Raw genomic sequence first — 18739 nt, 5'->3', positions numbered from 1 at the left:
CATGACATTACCTCCACCGTGTTTCACAGATGAGCTTGTGTGTTTGGGATCATGAGCAGTTCCTTTCTTTCTCCAAACTTTAGCCTTTCCATCACTTTGGTAAAAGTTAATCTTTGTCTCATCAGTCCATAAAACTTTGTCCCAGAATTTTTGAGGTTCATCTCTGTACTTTTTGGCAAATTCCAGCCTGGCCTTCCTATTCTTCTTGCTAATGAGTGGTTTGCATCTTCTGGTGTAGCCCTTGTACTTTTGTTCATGAAGTCTTCTGCGAACAGTAGATAGTGATACCTTCACTCCTGCCATCTGGAGGTTGTTGCTGATCTCACTAACAGTTGTTTTAGGGTCTTTCTTTACAGCTCTCACAATGTTTCTGTCATCAACTGCTGATGTTTTCCTTGGTCTACCTGTTCGACGTCTGTTACTTAGTACACCAGTAGTTTTCTTCTTCTTCAGGACATTCCAAATGGTTGTACTGGCTATGGCCAATGTTTCGGCAATGGCTCTGATTGATTTTCCATCTTCTCTAAGACTCACAATTGCTTGTTTTTCACCCAAAGACAGCGCTCTGGTTTTCATGTTGTTTTCACCTCTGAATACAGTCTGCATAGACAAAACCTATCTTACCCAATCTGAACCTGAGTGTAGACATTCAGTGGTATTTATTGATTGAATAATGTATGTAATAGGACACACCTGGGCAACAAAACACACCTGTCAGTCACATGTTCCAATACTTTTGCTCACGTGACAAATGGGTGGGTTCGAACAAAAAGGTGATATTTTCTAATTTGTGCATCAGATCCTGATGTAAATACCTGGAAATAAAAGCTGAAACGTTGATCTCTGGTTTCACATTCATCGTTTGATGTCAAGCCCAAATGTTTTCAGTCTACAGCAAAAATAAAGGAATTGGCCTCACTGTTCCAATACTTTTGGAGGGCACTGTATATTGCCCTGGCTGACGAGGTGCACCAGTCCATCCACATCATGTCTATGTATGCAGAAAGGGTCGGCTGAGCCAAAAGTCGCTGGCAGTATTGGCTTTGGCAGAGAAGAAGGGCAGAGGATTTCAAGTTTGTTGCAAAGTCAGCTTAGGGCAGCCAAGTTGCTCACCTAGCACAAGGACAGACGGTTGCAGCGTAATTTGGAAAATGTGTGTGTGTTTGTGTTATCCTCAGCATGTGTTTGCTTGAAGACACTAGGGATGACCTTAAGCCCTAAATAGGGTGTGTGTGGTGTGGAAGGGAAGGTGTGTATCCAATGGGTGTGTAAAAAATGGTGTGTGCCCTTACTGCAGTGGTGTGAAGTTTCATTTTGAACTTCTCTAGGTAGAGCCATTGCTTGGACTCGATGGGGTCCAGGTCATGATAGGTGTCACGTGCTGCATAGCCAAAACTGTGGAACTTCCTGTCCGGGGTCAGCAGGATGGTGGTAGGGGTCTTCTGATTGGACACACCTGGGTCACCGCCTTCCCAGCGTCTAGGAGTGACCAGCAATTCATATCATAAATCTGGTAACATTTCAGACAGTACAACTATGATTGGAACCAAATAATATATTAACTACAACTCCAAATTCATGCATTTGCAGATACTGTAGCATCAATATTCAGAGTATCTTGACACAGAATGTCCACACAGATCACTCAAGGTCAAACACGCACAAATCCAACCTTCTTCACCAGTCCCTTGTTAGTCTTTTAATTATCATGGAAACATTTGTACAATGTATTGTTCACCTCTAGGCTAATTGTGCTAAATTTAAATGTAGGCAAATTAAGATTACTGTAACTAAAATTAGCTTGGGTTCCGTCCCTGAGAGATGAGAATTATACGTGCATTATGGGATTGTGAAGCCATGTTACAGAGGGTGGCCTGCTGTGAGGAACTTATTTGGATATTCTTGGAAGTCACTATCTGGAAATTGGGGTAATCTGAATTATGACAATGTATTGCTTGTATCTATGCAAATAACATTTCTGTATGTGAAATATGTTTTGCTAATCACTGTCAACACAAATGTCATTGTCATCTTCATCATAATGTTAGGGAGCCAGTGTTTTCCAACAGCATAGTGGGCATTTTCTCAAATAAACACACAAGCATATTGATCCTAGTTAACATTCATTGATCCATACAGTAGAAGGCCAATGCTTGAATGAAAATTCTCAATTATCCTACAAAGGCTAAATATGATTCAAGACATCATCAGCCTCGCCAAGAATGCGGCAAAGCAAAAATGGATGGCTGTGATTTATGCAGCTGCTACGCTAAGTAAAGTGTTACTGACTCACCTTGACCTGTGCTGATCTTTGAGGGGCTTTACATTCTTCACATCAGTTCACTTAAATATGAACTAAAGAGAGTGAGAGGCTTTAAATGTTGTATTTCCTTTCTCTGTGAGTCAAGGCAGTAAGACTACACTCTGGCTGGAGGCGCTCTGATGTAAAAAGCCTTGGGTCAACTACATTCATGTATTTTAGTGTCCTAATGGGAGCTAATGCGAAATGTACCAAACTTCTGGAATTAGGACTTTCAGGGGTTAAATGTCATTTTTTAAATTTTATTGTCGAAAAACCTGCGTGTGAGTCTTGAACCAACACATTGCTATTTCTGAATAGCTGTTTACAACTTGGGTTTTCAATGGTTGGACAGTTTAGCTATGCAATTGGATTCCTGAACCAATGTGTGGGCCCCGCATCAGTGAGGACAGCTGATGAATACTAATGTCCATGTCTATAAAAAAGAGTGTCTGGCCAACATTCACTGTCAATGCACCCAGTGCTTTCCACTGAGAGGAAAAGTTTTACTTTAGGATGTGTTGAGCAGTAAAATCCAATCAAAAATAAAGTGAGTGCCTCTAGCTTGGCGATATAGTCACTCTAGGGTGCTAGCATGGTGTCAAGGATCTTGAAGGAATGTTTTGAACCACACAACATTAAAAGAAAAAGAAAATATGCTTCTACCCAGGTAATTATCACAAGGCGGTAAATTTCGATCGGAAACAGTCATGTGAGCCAGTGCAATTAGTTAAGAGTCCATCTTTACAAATGTTTGAAGTACACAACTTTTATTTTTCAGTTTGAAGGTTCATATCAAATCTTTATGAGTGAACAATTACAAAGACTCCTTTGAAGCGAAGCCAAGTTGCTCAATCCATTTTGAGAGTTTAGGATATTCCAAGAAGTATTTGCTTGCGTAAGGATTTGGGGGGCAGATGGCTCAATCCAAACGAAATAACCTCAGGGCTCCAAGGGCAATTTTGCAAGGATGTCTGGTAGCAATAGTGCAAATACCTTAATCAACTTGTATCTGATGACTGGACTTCATAGCAACAGATGTCTGTTTTTTGGCAAATGAGAGTTCACAGTACCTGGGTGAACCCTATTTATTTCTTTCAAGACAGATGCTGGAAGCTTACACTAGCACTTTATAAACACCTACAGTATCTTTGTGTCAAGGTTAGTTGTTAGTTTGAGCATGTTATTTTAAAACAAAAGCATTTTAAAGAATAGCGATGGTGTGTACGAAGATTCCTACATCTTATTCATACATAGAGTATCTGTAAAGGTACTCAATTCCTGTGCCAACCAACTCGCTGGGGTCTTCACTAAGATCTTTAACCTTTTTTCTTTCTCTAACCACCATCCCACCCTGCCTAAAATCAGCTACCATCATCCCCGTTCCCAAGAAGCCAGCCATCAACATCTTGAATGACTATAGACCGATTGCACTTACACCTGTAATCATGAAGTGCTTTTAGAAACTGGTTTCACGGCACATCAAATCAACCCTTCCCCCCACATTTGACCCACTTCAGTTTGCTTACAGAGCAAACAGGTCCACGGAAGATGCCATCGACATAGCCCTCCACACCGCACTGAGCCACCTGGAACTCTGTGGAACCTTTGTAAGAATGCTCTTCATTGACTACAGCTCAGCTTTTAATACTATCATCCCTGACATACAGTCAGCAAATTAACTGCACTAGGCCTCTCCCCCTCCATCTGCATCTGGATAAAGAACTTCCTCACAAATGCACTGGCTCTCCACAAGGCTGTGTGCTCAGCCCGCTACTGTACTCCTTGTACACCCATGACTGTACTCCGACCCATCCCACCAACACCATCATTCAATTTGCTGATGACACCAGCGTGATGGGGCTCATATCAGGAGACGACGAATCAGCGTACAGAGATGAAGTACAGAAACTGACAAGTGTGGTGCTAAGACAACAATCTGTCACTGAACACCACAAAAACAAAATAATTAATTCTGGACTACAGGAGGCAAAGTGCAGATCCAGCCCCACACTACATCAACGGGGACTGTGTGGAGAAGGTCCACACCTTCAAGTTCCTAGGAGCCCACTTATCAGATGACCTCTCATGGTATGCCAACACCTCAGAGACAGTCAAGATACAGATCCTTTAGAGTAAGGACCACACGTCTTAAGAACAGTTTTTTCCCAATGGCCATCAGAACACTAAATATAGACATGCACTAAACACCAATCACTTTATTTTGACTACAAGTCACACATACCATCTCTGTCACCCTACACATATGTATGAACATAACTTTTTCTGTATTTATCGTAAAGCACCTCAGGGAAGTTCTGTTGATGTACTTATTGTTCCTCAGGGAAGTACTTAAATCCAGAGGTCTTTAACCCTGGTCCTCAGGGACCCCCTGTCCTGCACGTTTGAGATGTTTCCCTGCTCCAACACACCTGATTCAAATGAATGGTCGTTAACAGGCTTCTGCCTAACTAGATAACGACCCATTCATTTGAATCAGGTGTGTTGGAGTAGGGAAACATCTAAAACGTGCAGGACAGGGGGTCCCTGAGGACCAGGGTTGAAGACCTCTGCTTTAATCTATACCGCTGTACTTGTTGAACTTAATATAGATATATATTTTAAGCTATTCGTACTGTTTTTAGATAGTTGTAATATTGTTGTGTTATATGTTGTTGTTGTGTTTTATGTTGTCCCTCGTTGCACCAACAGGAGAAGCACTCCAAATTTTTGTTGTATGCAAATACAAGGACAATAAATGCTTTTCTATTCTATTCTATACATAAGTTGATGAAGAGAGAAGTGATGATTTTAACGCTGACCTTGTATCAAGGGGCTTTCAAAACAGACCATTCACAAGAGATTGGTAATTATCACCCAACCAACTGGTTTGGCAAATAAAAACTCAACAACACCGCTATTAAGTCGTCATTGTCAAGATAATGCCCCCCAGAAACGAACATAAATATAACATAAACACCTGTCAGTCAGTAGGGAATGTTGAGGGGGTAAACATTGGGGTGCCTGGTACGTGTGTGTGTGTGTGTGTGTGTGTGTGTGTGTGTGTGTGTGTGTGTGTGTGTGTGTGTGTGTGTGTGTGTGTGTGTGTGTGTGTGTGTGAGAGATCATTTGTCCCATTATCTAAACACACAGAACTGCACTTTGGTTTATTTTACAAGCCAACCATTTTGAGGGTCACCCCCATGCTATACAATCAACATTACCCAAGTCTATACCAACTTCAGTTAGTAGTTTGACTATCCTACAGTTATCAATCGGGGAATCTCCTGGTGGTGCCCAGATGAGTTCCCAAGGGTGATTGTATCCCAGAGCAGTGAACCAGTCAGTCCCATCACTGACGGGTCATTACACTGAGTGGTCTTGGGCCATTCGGACATGATAGATGCCAATGAAGCAGATAAATAGTGAGAGGGAGCTAACACAGTTTCTCTGATGACACTATAAAATTCATGGCAGCTTAATGCATTTTAGGCCCATGGCAATTTATTTAAGAAAATATACTTTAATTCTAGCTTTAAACGTCAGTCTGCGTGCATCCAATCAAAGTGAAGAATGCAGCACTTATTTGTATCTGTGTCTATTTAGCATCCTGTGGCACAGCTATTTCGATTCTGATGGAAGCATACAATAAAACACTATCTTCTCTGCATATGCACTCCTATATTTCTGTCGCCAACAACAGTATTGACAGAGGTCCTGCAACAGGCCCTCCCTCCTTCCCTCCCTCCTTCCCTCCCTCCTTCCCTTACTCCTTCCCTCCCTCCCTCCTTCCCTCCCTCCTTCCTCCCTCCTTCCTCCCTCCTTCCTTCCTTCCTCCCTCCTTCCTCCCTCCCTCCCTCCCTCCCTCCCTCCCTCCCTCCCTCCCTCCCTCCCTCCCTCCTTCCCTCCTTCCCTCCTTCCCTCCTTCCCTCCCTCACTCCTTTGAGTCTCTCACTCTGTTTGGACCAGTGACTGCAATGCAGCGTTGGCTCACCTCATGGTGTGAATACACTCTGGCTCGTTGGTGAAGGCATAAGCATAGCCGCTGGATGTGGTGCCAAAGTCGATAGCAACCACCACCACGAAGGAGGGCCCGGTATGGGCATCTGGGTCTGTGTCATTTTGCTATGAGGGGGAGAACATGGGATACACTGGTGAGAACATTGGTGATATTTAGCTTTGACCTGGAGGGAATGCTGGGCACTAGATTAATTAAACTACATAAGAAATATAGCCTTTTTTACAAGCAATTGTAATTGGAACAAATCTGCAATCATTGTACAATTTTGAGCTATTACATCAGCACTACATAAAGTGTGATACAAATTCAATCTGTAAAGTGTCAATAAAATCCAACTTCAAAAGCTGAAACCAAACCAATCTGAAAGAGAAATAACAACAAAAGTCCACAGCATTACCTGAATGTGTGAGGGGGACAGCGGGGTGATGCCAGGGTCACCCATACTCTTAGCCGGGGACGGAGTTGCCATTGCATCTGAGGAGAGACAAAGAGAGATCATTATTTAAGAAGTTCGACAAGCCTATAGAAACTTAATTTCATACAGCAGCACCAAAAATTCTGAAATACCAGTAAATTTTTTTAAATCAACAATCCCCTTAACAACTTTTATCACTCGTTGACTGCAAAACGTCTGGCACACCTGCCTCTTAAACACTGACATTTCAATTCAATAAAGATTGAATCTGTCCATTTGGCAGCAGCATCTTCATTAGCTTGACTTAAGAGCACGTGTGAAAAAGGTTCTCTGAAGATGCACAGTAATGCCATTCCCTAAACGTATCGTAAGTGTCTGGGGAGGATTGTTTCTCGACGGGATATCACGTTATATGTCTGTTTTTCCACGTCGATCGTTCTTTTCTGTCGTCAACCCCCACAGAGCGGATGAGTGGTCTGAAGACCCACAATGCACTTTGCCAGGCAATTATGGTGCTGAATTACCAGACCACCTGTGGATAGACATTTTCTTCAACCCATCCCACACTATTCTAAAATGGCCCCTACAACCTTGACTTCTTATATCAAAAGAGTACAATAAAACATCTAATATGGAATGGAGGAGTAAAATCATTTCTCTAGTGGTAAATGTGTTTTAGGACAGAGCAATTGAGCTATAAATGCTCATGTTGTTCAATAGTTGCGTCAGCATTTCTTTTAAAACATTTTGTTTACTAGGCAAATATGTTTGAAAATGAAAATTGTTAAGTGTTGGGTTTATTGAGTTCCAGTTATTAAATGTCACTAAAAAGGTTTATCTGACACTTGAGTTGTCTACGTTGGAGAACTTTTTCAGGGAGTTTTGTAAAAAAGTACAAAATGATGTTGTAGATAGACAAAGAAAAAAGAAGTGGAAGTAAAGTGTTGGTTTTCGGTGGATTATACAAAACATCTGGAACACTGTCCTGCACACTGTGTACAACATATGACTCTGCACGGTGAAACCTATAGATATGGCTTTGTGTTTTGGGTACAAACTCAAAGGCTAGTATAATGATGCATCCTGTCAGCATATTCAATTGTTATCGGAGCGCAAACAATTATAAGAACATTCAGCCACTGCAAATAGTACTTGGCGATCAAGCCACAGATAGAGTATCCTGTTTCTTTGGCACCTCCCTTTTCTCCCAATCAAGTGGAGTGGTCCTGGAATGTTCTACTACACATTCTAACAGGAAGCAGCAGGGGTCAAACGCCACAACTTCTCCACACAATTCTGATAGGCCTAACAGCAAGAAATGTCTTGTGTCTTTTAGGGTTTGGAAAAAGTTGGATTTACAAACCAGACAGTAACAGCATTAGCTTACAGCCAGTATCTGTTTGACATGTCAAATGCCCACATGAACAAGTGAATGGAAGACAAGAAGAAAAAGGCATCCAGATTCCCTTTAAAGACAGATTTTCCCTTTTCTCTACAGAAGAAGCTATAACATCCTGTTCTCCTCACATTCCTGCTTTTCCCTAGACAGCTCTGAATGTGTAAGCCTCTCTGTGCAGATGTCAGACATGGTTTAATACACAAGGAGTGCAGACCTTAGGCTACAAGGGTACAGTAGATTGCTCACCACTACAAAGACATAGAGTAAAGAAACTACCACCTCAGGATTATGAAAATAGTCAGAATATGAATAGTCCAGAAAGCTTTATTTTATGGTGTGAACCACAGACACCCCAAAGTTCTACGCTAGAATGAAATTCTATTCCATTTTGGACACAAAGGGTTCGACCTGGTGAAAAAGACAACAAAGCATTGGACTTTATTGAACATTAGACTGACATCATAAACACTTCTCTCTCTGTACGGTCATTACTTAAATCAGCAGAGTTCATTGGGTGGCACATGAGCATCACACCTGCTAAAAACTAATCAATACAGAGAAGATAACCACATGTACATTGTCAGCACATAATGGTTCCTGGCTAATCTTTCCTGATATTGAATGTGAACAGCAAGGATGGGACCCTATAACTGACTAGTGCCACTTAAGTGCCCTTATTCTGTGTCTAAGCAGTCACTAAGCATCTCTCTTACTGCCTGGAAGGTCATTATAAAGCTTCTAATCAAGTTGAAGTTGAGGCCCGGAACACTTCATAGAAAAATGACAACACCTCTCATTAGACTAAACTTCATTCCAAGCAGCTGGGCTCGCATCACCTTTTCAAAGCAGACTCAAAAGCATGAAGATGGAATCAAACGGATGCCATACCACATCCTTCAAATGTTTCCCAATTTTAATTCCTTAAAGGAAAACAAACTGCCACCTTTTCTTGCATGAGGATATAGGGGATTTTAAGGAGATTTTAATTTGTACGTGTGACAAAATTAACCACGTTTGACTTTTATTGCTTTTAAAAAGCCTTGAGGCACTGTCGACAGCATTTCGATAATGTCGATACTAGCAATTGTCCAACCAAAGCGCAAAGAAGTGCAACTGGTGCAGGAGGAAAACCACCTGCACAAAAAAGTGCAAGGAGATCCGTAAAAAAATATATGGCATTAATTGACACCTACAAAGGCAAAGAGATGCCCTATTCAATTTACTGCCACAAATACTCAGTGGCACCACAAAATAAATCCCCATTCAAAGGGCCACATTCATAGAAGGGAAAGAGAAATGAGTTTGGGGCGGCTCTCTTTTGGAGTGAATGTCCCATTTCTTCCCCCATCAGAGGTTCCATTCATGCCAAGCTGCAGCACAGCGCGCAGTCAGATTGGGTCGGTAGGAGCGAGAAAGAGAGCCATAGAGGGAGAGACACACACAAGGAGAGACAGAGACACACACACAGAGAGAGGCCACCTTTCTTCCCCTCCCTCTATCTCAACTGCATCCAGCTGGCCATCTGCCCAGGCAAAGCACAGGGAAGCAGACTGACAACAGCTGAACAACAGCCAATGGTTTCTAGCACCGTTCGAAGTGCGTACCCACAGCACACGCATTTTCACTTCAAACACACACTCCCAAGGATGCACACACAGGCGTTCAACACTTGAGACAATTCTCTTGTAATGTAAAGTACACACTATTGATTATTCCAGGAATGCTAGAGGTGTTTCGGGCCTTCTGTAGAGGCAGTTTCTCTTCTCCACAGATGAGTAGGGTGGGAGCTGTTCAAATGCAAAACAAGAATTTGGCATGACACTCCAGAAAAGATGTCAACACAGGCCTGTAGCTAGAATGTTTATTGTGTTAGTACCATGGGCATTACGTAAGCCATTAATTAAATATACAAGTATCCAAAAATGAAAGAATACAATAACAAATTACACAACAAAACCGTTCAAAAATATCAAATGAATGTAACACATGCATACAAATATTTACCAGCAAGGAAATAAGAAAGTCCATATACAGACTAAGCAGATATTTCCACTAACACACCAGATGCGAGTAAAAAAGGCAGACGCGCTGATAAAATAGTACACCTAGCATTTCCTAATCTATAAACCTATAGATCTGTGCCTGCAGTTTGCTGTCAAATGATATCCCCACTCTGGGAAAAGTGCAGATCAGACAGAAATACACCTTCTGCAGTATTGAATGGAGAGTAACCCGATTACCACAGAACTACACTGCCTTCAATTAGATCAGCGTAGTAATGTCTCGCTGGTTGAAGATGTGACTGCAGATGGACAGAATCTACCTCTGTATCATTCAACTTATGAACAGTCGTACCCCTCGAGTTGTGTGTTTGCCTGATTTGTCTGAAGTCAGCAGTATGTGTCATGTAGAATTTAAATGAATTTATATTTCATAATACCTACTGTAGGCTGAGGATTTACAACTGTAGGGTGCATGGCATGCTATTGTAAATAGTGATGAGTGAAGAAGAAGCACAGAAGCAACAGTGTGAAGGTAATTGAGTTGCATATGCAAAAGGCACAAGGTTTCCCCCCGACCTTGTGAAAGCCCTCCTGTGAGCATGGGTGAGTCTCCTTGTGGCCTGCTATATCAGGTGTCATCCCAAGCAGAGCTGAGGACACTGGGATGGAGGGTTTGTCTGTGTGTGTGTGTGATGGGGAGTAGACATCTGCTCAACTGCTGTGAAGTGAAATAAACGTCTCCCTGCTACAGGCAAGGCACCCCACTGGGTGGTTCAGAGGGAGGTCTCGGTCCAGATCCATGTGAAAAGAAATTGGGAGGACACATTGACAGCACTGCATCAGCTACCTGTATGGGGAGGGTTTGAAACAGGGCTATGATTGTGTCCCTAGGTCTCGGAGGTTGCTCTTCACTTTGGGCTCTACCGTAAGAAGAGCGGCACACAAATGCACACTGTTTCCCCTACTTTGTTGAGTTTGGACCTGAAAAATTTTCTTTTTTTTTCTAATAATTTTCTAAAGGTTTCAGTGGCCAGTGTTGAAGCAAGAAGGCATGAATGTTATTTCCGAGTGCCTTTGTGATCCGTTAGAATAATATTGAGAAAACTGGGGTAATGTTTAAGGGTTGGTATTGGGTGAATATGATTCAGAAACTGCCTGTAAAACAGACCCAAATGATTTACATGTTTTGCTGAACTATATGAAGGGAGTCTTTCTTACCATATTAATGCATACTTAAAAAAACTGACATTCAGTACAAACTTTGAACTACATAGATAGACCTCCAGTCCCTATGACTAGGAACAATGGTGAGAGAGGTTGGAAAGAAAGCAGTGAGACAGGTTCCCTGGGAAGGCAGTGTGTTTAGGTCACATTGGGGAAATTCCTCAAACCTCTCAAATGAACAATGGTCTTCCTTCCTGCCTGTCTACTCTAATCCCTGATACAGAAACAAAAACCTCACAAAAATAGTGTCTGATACTAGACAATTCTCTTTGACGCAAACCAGATGTAAATAGATGCCATTGTTGTTATGAAAGACACGCCGACACACAGTGAGTCTTTGAGTCTTCTTCCATGATAGATTAGCTTAAGAAAGTGTCCAGACCCTTTCACTTTTAACACATTTTATTGTGTTTTAATTGTAAAGGGCTAGAATTGCCATTTCTGCCCATTACTGAAAAATCTTCCGACCCTTTCCTTTGGCACTCCAAATTGTAGTCAAACCTTCCTCTTTGCTTTATTTATCCCTGAGATGTGTCTTGAACTAGATTGGAATCCAAGTATGGCTAATTGAACAGATGGGACATATTTTACAAACGCATACATAAGGTCCCACAATTCACACCGTGAATTGGAACAAGAACCAAGCCATGAAGTTCAAGTTCAACTCTCTGTAGACCTCTGCGATAGAATTGTGGTGAGACAGAGATCAGTTCATGGGTATAAAACCATTTATTAAGCTTTGAGTGTTCCCAGCAGCACAGTGGCCTCCATAATGAGTTGAACCACCAGGACTCAAACTTGATGTGGCCGTCCGGACAAACTGAATAACCGGGCAAGAAGGGCCTTGGTCAGGGAGCAACTCAGCAGTCACCCGAAGAGATTCAGAAGCCCACTGCAGAGATAGGGGAACCTGCTGGAAAGACAACCATCTCAGCAGCACTCCATGAATTAGGCCTTTATGGAGTGGCAAGACAGAAGGCACTCCTGGAAGTAAAAGGCAGGTGACAGTTCGCTCGGAGTCTGACAAATGGAATTTAAAGGACCGTTGAGAACGTGGAAAAAGATTCTCTGGTCTGATTGAACTCTTTGGGCAGCACCACAAGCGCTATGTCTGGCGAAGACTGGTCAGGACAAATGCATCTAAATACAGAGAGGTCCTTGAAGAAAACCTGCTCCAGAGTTCACACGACCTCCACCTGATACTCATACTAAAAAATAAAGCAACTGTATGTGTGACATGATCATGTCCAATAAAACATTGTGTTACTAGGCCTATCTTTTTTCTTGCTGTCGACAATTTCAGTTGCAACTCATGAATTATTAAGGAAATTATTCAAATTGTTTTTTTAAACTCCTGACGTTGGCACTTTCCTTATTTAAAGATACTTTCATATATTTAAAACATTCAAAGCATGTTTTTAAGAGTATGATCATTGCATTCCCCAGTAAAACAGGGTCCTGCTTCCTCTCATGCTTTTTGCAGCCCCTGATGTTTTTTAGGGCAGACACAGTTAAATAATTTACCAACCTACATTTCAGCTGAGATCCTTCACAGGCATTGTTGTATCACTCAGCAACGTGAAGTGTCTAACCACAACAAATTGTGAAAGCTCTGATGTGAACACATTATATCTACAGTATTGAGCACACATCCTCAGTCGACACAAGGTACAGTAGATGGCAACATGTCTTTGGCATGTGGAAGCGCCGGTGACTGTCAGGATCAGGATTAGAGTTGGAAAGGTACCGAAACAACAACCTACAAGACTAAACGCACACAGCTTTTACATACTGTACCTCAAATACCATGGCAACATCTGAAATCACTAATGATTATCCTTTTTGGGTGCTTATTACAAGCATTTCTCTATTCATCTACATTCATGTTTTAAAATATTTCCTTCATAGAAAGACATCTTTGCACAGCGTTTTTAGAATTTATAGGACGAGCCTCAAGGGTAATCTAAGAAACTGCTGATGGTTGTCCACTGCTTTTAGTTTATTTTGCTCTGAAGCATGCAAGCTTCTACCTAAATCTAACAGCACGTGAGTAGCACCTTCTCATCCTGCCCCACCCACTCTCTCTACAGGACGGGCACCTACTCTAAGAGTAAACAATGGTAACATCTATGACATGACATAATGCAGAGCAGGAACATTCTTTTAACTACTCTCAGTTTGTTTCACTCTTTTCTGAGGCTCTGTTGACAATAAAGATTGTTATTTTAAACTTGTGGAATTTACTTTAAATGGCTGGACTTTGTTATATCTGGTCACACAAGTAGGATTTCCACACTGAAGTATTCTTGTAGCAGACCAAGCACACATTGGGTCGTGTATACTATTTGTTCCTTCAGTCAAAACCATAGAAATACTTTTGATTAACAGTTCACAACTGCGTTGGGGTGGGCTCTGTGGTGAATATATAAATAAGAGTGCTTAATTGTGCCTGATCTTTTAGGACAACTTTACTGTTGACTGACAACTCCCTGTCTGGCACAAGGGTCAAACTCCACAAAACACAAACAATCCCACAGTAATTGAGTTCCCCTTCAAAAAGAAATATTAATGACTAAGGTCTTATATTTTATTTAACTGTATATTTTATTTTAATTGTATTCCACTTAGTATTGCTAGTTCATGTATCCTTAGTATAGTTAGACCACATATTTAAATTAAAGATTCCTATATGTTTATTGTATGCACCTTCCTGCCAAAGTAAATTCCTTGTCTGTGCAAACTTTCATGGCGAATAAATCCCTTTCTGATTCTGATTCTTAAATCATTGCTCAAGAGGGTAAACCCCACCTCTTTTACCTCACCCTTCTGTCTCCAAAAAACACCTCCAACACGCTTTTCACATATATATGCTAACCAAGACAGGAAGTGAGAAGATTTGCTTAAATACACTTAAACAAATTAAAATAGCTAGCTACATAGTGTTAAAACACCAGTGTCTTGTGGACTGCCCTTGAAATGTAACACTCTGTGTTGTGCTGTTAGGAAGTTCCTCATGAAGTAATCAAGTAGTAGTCACTGTATCAGTGCTAAAGGAATCAGTAATCACATACAATACAGTGCAGTGCACACCTCTGTGATTTGACCATATTTAGCACAGAGCTAAACTTGTTTGTGCAAACATCCCATCTTAAGTGTGAATTTGTCTTTTTCACATTCATTAAGTAAGCCTTCTAAAAACCCAGTTAGGAGACAATAAATTAGAATATTATTATGCAGTAGTCAAGTACACTCTTAACTGGTTCTTCCTTTCCTGCACTTTTCATTGGACTGTTCAACAATAAACCCTTTCTTCAGAAACTGTTGTATTTCCTTTTTGTTGTTTGTATTAATCCACGTTCTCTTCACATGTGGATACAAACAAGCCCAAACATCACACATCAGTTGACTTCAGCCATGTTTGTGAGTGAAAAAAGACACTTGATGGAGAGTAGCAGGACAAAGCTGAGGATTTTTTAAATGATCGCCTGCAGATGCCTGCCTGTACAGTGGGTCATGCAACACAGCATGTGTTGCATGACATGCTAAGAGTCCCAACCTATGAATCCCAACCTCTTAAATATCCCTGTTAGCTCAACGTAGTAAATGGGAATTCCTAAGACCTGTGACAGTGACTTGACATACGGGTAATAACAAAGATAGTTTGTTTAAGCATACTATAACTACAAGGAGACATGTCTTGGTTTCTGGAAAGAAAACCCGATAGGCCAAGAAAAAATAAATTATATCAAGTACAAAGAATGTTCGTCTTTGAGCATGCCTCCCTTTGTGTCTGTTTCTCCTCACAAGCTCTGTCTTCAACATGTTGAACATATGGCTGAGAACACCACTCCCTTTGTTTCAACATTTACAGGGCTATATGACCCACGTTCAAACTCAGTGAAATTCCAAGACGCTGTCATTGATTTTGGTCTTTCTAATCAATTATCTGGTGGTGGTGGTGGTGGTGGTGGTGATGGGGGGGGGGGTCTACAAAGAAAAGAGGAATAGCACAACTATGCGGCTTACTATAGATCATTACATGATCTTTTTTAAAGCCTGTTGCAGGATGGTTGTTTCTATGTCAGCTCCGTGGAAACAAGGACAATATTTCTCATGCCATGGTTATTATAACCACACTTAAGAAACACTTGAAGAATCAATCCTGGTAATGAGCTCTCATGGCAAGAAACACTCCTTATGACTCAAGGATTCAACTCAGCATTGTTGTAGTTGTCAGTTTGTTGTGTTCATGCTATAATAATGCCAAATATCACCACAGGATCAATAAAAGACTGACTAGCATCAATAAAGTGCCCTACACTGGTGACCACACCCTGGAATAGAAGCACTATTGTCCAGATATGCTGCACCAGCTCACATCTCTCCATGGATCGATTCTACAGTGACTGATTCTACAGTAATCGATTCTCATGACTGTTCATCAAATCCCAAAATAAATCACATAAAGTTTGAATTTTTAAACCTAGTTATGTAGCTTACATTGAGTTTACAACGAGGATGTCAAAAGCTGAAACGTGCGGTTTCCTTCCATAGTGACATCAGTCTCCAGAGATAAGTTTTAGTTTGGGATCGCGCAAGGCCTTGTGCATGTCTCTATGGCCCCAAGATGAACAATGGGCTCTTTATCAGCATCATCCAAGTGTCACCGTGGGAACGTGTAAGGCAAGCATGCATTAGAACTAAATACGACGGCACGATATCTCTGCATCATTTGTTTGAGTAGACAAACATCTTTGAACAAACATGTCTCCAAACAAATGGTCAGCGTCACGACCATGGTACTATTTTAGCATAGGCTACTGGCAACAGGGTGCTATCTCAGTTTATTGACAAATAACAGGTTTGCGCAACACCCTGAGATGAAGTGCGACTTTTGATGTCAACAGAATTGGTATGAACCCCCCCCCCCCCCCCCCCCCCCCTTCTCAGCGAAACATCTCAAGCGGGGGAAAAAAGTCGTATAGGGTATGGACCAAACTTTGATCACCAGCTTACTCTTTCTTCTTTAGTTGTCCTTTATGTGTTTTGGATTTCAACCAGAGGAACATACTGGTTACACACGGTCCACAACAACAACGCTACATCAGGCGTGCCTAATGTGCTGCTTTGAAGAAGGGAGACGCTCGTTTACGGGCTTGTAAAAATGTACCTTATTTCACGTTCATTATATAAATCAGAAACCTGACCTGACAGGGATGAAACAATAACGTATGTGAAAATTGTTAATCTGCACGTGCATCATACAATCGTGTGTGTAGGTTTTGAAGTAGCCTCGTAGCTGAGAGACTAAGCAAGGAAAAACATAATGCCTCTTCACCTGGGATGGTGGTGAGGCAGGCTGAAGCTACGCAGAATTTTGCTGCATTGAGTCAGATCTCCCATGATACTGATCATGTGACCAAACCATGCACCGTTATGAGGAGTAATATGCCGCGGTTACTTTTCTAAACACCCCAAAAATGTATCACTAAGTCAACACGAACTAATAAACGATAGCATGAACAATGATAACCATATTGTATTCATGCGACCATAGCTGTTGCAGTTGAGGTTCTACCTTGCCCACACACTGCGACAAATCAAGCTATCAGAATCTCCTAGCAATCTACTTTTTAAACCCCGAGAGCAAATTCTCATCAGTTACATTTCTAATGCTGGAATTTTGTGACTTGAATTATGTAGACTACCTTAACTAACACAACCAGTTCAAGTGCATGCAGGTCGACATAATTGTTAGCCTTGAAAGAACCCCACGTACGAAACAGTAAAAGCATTTGCGCATTCTCACAACTGCAACTTCAACAACGTAACAATGATAGTTATTTGTAGATGTTCAAAGTAGCCTGCGGATAGGCTTAAAAGTCATTTTACCTGCTATTATGTTGTCTGTTGCCGACTCTTTCTCAGTCATCATATCCCGCTGTCTTATCTTTCCACGGCCCTCCCTGACACAGCTAAAACATGCAATTTTCCCTGTTTATTTGGGAAACTGTCATTCAGAATAACATGTAAAAAAACAAAAGCCCTCTCCAGTACTTACTAGTTTTAAAATCCCTTGCCTTTATATTAACTTATTTTCTATTGGCTCCAGATAAAGGCTACAGCTAAAGCTCGTTTATGGGGTGCAATGCGGGGTTGACCCATTCAGTCGAATTAAGCTTGTGTCGAGTTGGGCCGTTCCACACCTCCTTCAGAGAAGGGAAGCCTGGTACCTCAAGCTGCTACTTTCCGATTGTTAGGTAGCCCTCTGTCCCGCCCCGCCCCTCCCATCAACTCACACTGCTGTCTGGCCCAAAAATGTTGCCCATTCCACAACTTAAGTCAACCTACTGTCAACCTACTTTGATATTGTGTGATATTGTGTGTTGTTACTGTTTGTGTGGATTTTAATCAATTGCTCCTCTAGGGACAAATAGTTCTGCTTGAGTCCTCACCTCATGACAATCTGGGATGCAGCTACTAACTAGTATTTTTCTATGAGTATTCATGTCAAATTATAAAAACCTCACCATAGCCTTTTTATTATGACCAAATTATGATAGTTAGTAGGTCTATAAAAAAAATGAAAGAACCTTTCTGCCATTTTTTTAGATGTTTGCTTGCCTCCTTTTTCCTCTGGAAAGAAGAGACTGAATCACTTTACTTCGAATCTTCACTACTTTCCCCTTCCAGACAGGAGCTGAGGGGTCGATTTAAAGGGACAATGAACATCCATTTTACAAAAAGGGGGGGAAATTATCCTACACTTTCAGGGGTCTAAGTTCAGACACCTTGGAAACTGCTGATTGACCAGTATAGACCAGCTCCTTACCCCATCTAGTGGTCACTTTCCTTGTGACCTTCTTGAAAATATCTGACTCAAAAACCTTCTAAAAAGCTATTAGCAATGAGATGTTACTACTCTATGCCAGCCATTTGGTGGGAATTTTTTACATTATTTATTATACCAATTTGAAATAGTTTTTGTAATCAACGACCACTCTTGATAATTGTTAAATTAGCAAGTGGAAATTTGCCACAGGATAATGGGACCAAGATAAGGTTCCATTTGAGACCTTTCAGAAAGTAGGTTTAGACCCATAAACATACTAGATTGGCAATATGACTCAGTCTACAATGTGAACATATGGCAGCCATCTTTGTCAAGATAGAATGGAATGAAGGAATTAAGTCAGATACCTGAGAGACACATATGATCCCCATACTGTAATTGAATTTAGCTATAACATCAACACATCGTTTTCTATCATGTTTGAACTAAAATTAAGTAATACATGTGTAAAAAAAAATCCAATCCAAAAATAACAATAAAAACTATGTCATCCAACTATCTGTCCTCTGTTATCACCGCCACCAT

The 18739-nt window shown here is 41.2% G+C and overlaps 1 protein-coding gene across 2 annotated transcripts in view; it reads right to left on the bottom strand.

Moving 5' to 3' along the window:
- hspa12a (heat shock protein 12A) overlaps positions 1-17588 on the bottom strand; it is a 32647-nt gene extending 15059 nt beyond the window's left edge. For both annotated transcript variants that reach the window (XM_047029879.1, XM_047029880.1), the window contains exons 1-4: positions 17254-17588; positions 6718-6794; positions 6294-6424; positions 1293-1479 (exon numbers count right to left, since the gene is read on the bottom strand). In XM_047029879.1, the coding sequence (XP_046885835.1) occupies positions 1293-1479; positions 6294-6424; positions 6718-6794; positions 17254-17296 (438 nt within the window). In that variant the 5' untranslated portion in view covers positions 17297-17588. The remainder of the gene's footprint in view (positions 1-1292; positions 1480-6293; positions 6425-6717; positions 6795-17253) is intronic.
- Positions 17589-18739: the final 1151 nt, after the last annotated feature.

The sequence above is a fragment of the Hypomesus transpacificus genome, chromosome 11 (assembly GCF_021917145.1).
Source record: "Hypomesus transpacificus isolate Combined female chromosome 11, fHypTra1, whole genome shotgun sequence".
NCBI classification, from domain to species: domain Eukaryota; kingdom Metazoa; phylum Chordata; class Actinopteri; order Osmeriformes; family Osmeridae; genus Hypomesus; species Hypomesus transpacificus.
The sequence above is the reverse complement of the archived record's forward strand: the minus strand, read 5'-3'. Positions and strand labels throughout refer to the sequence as shown.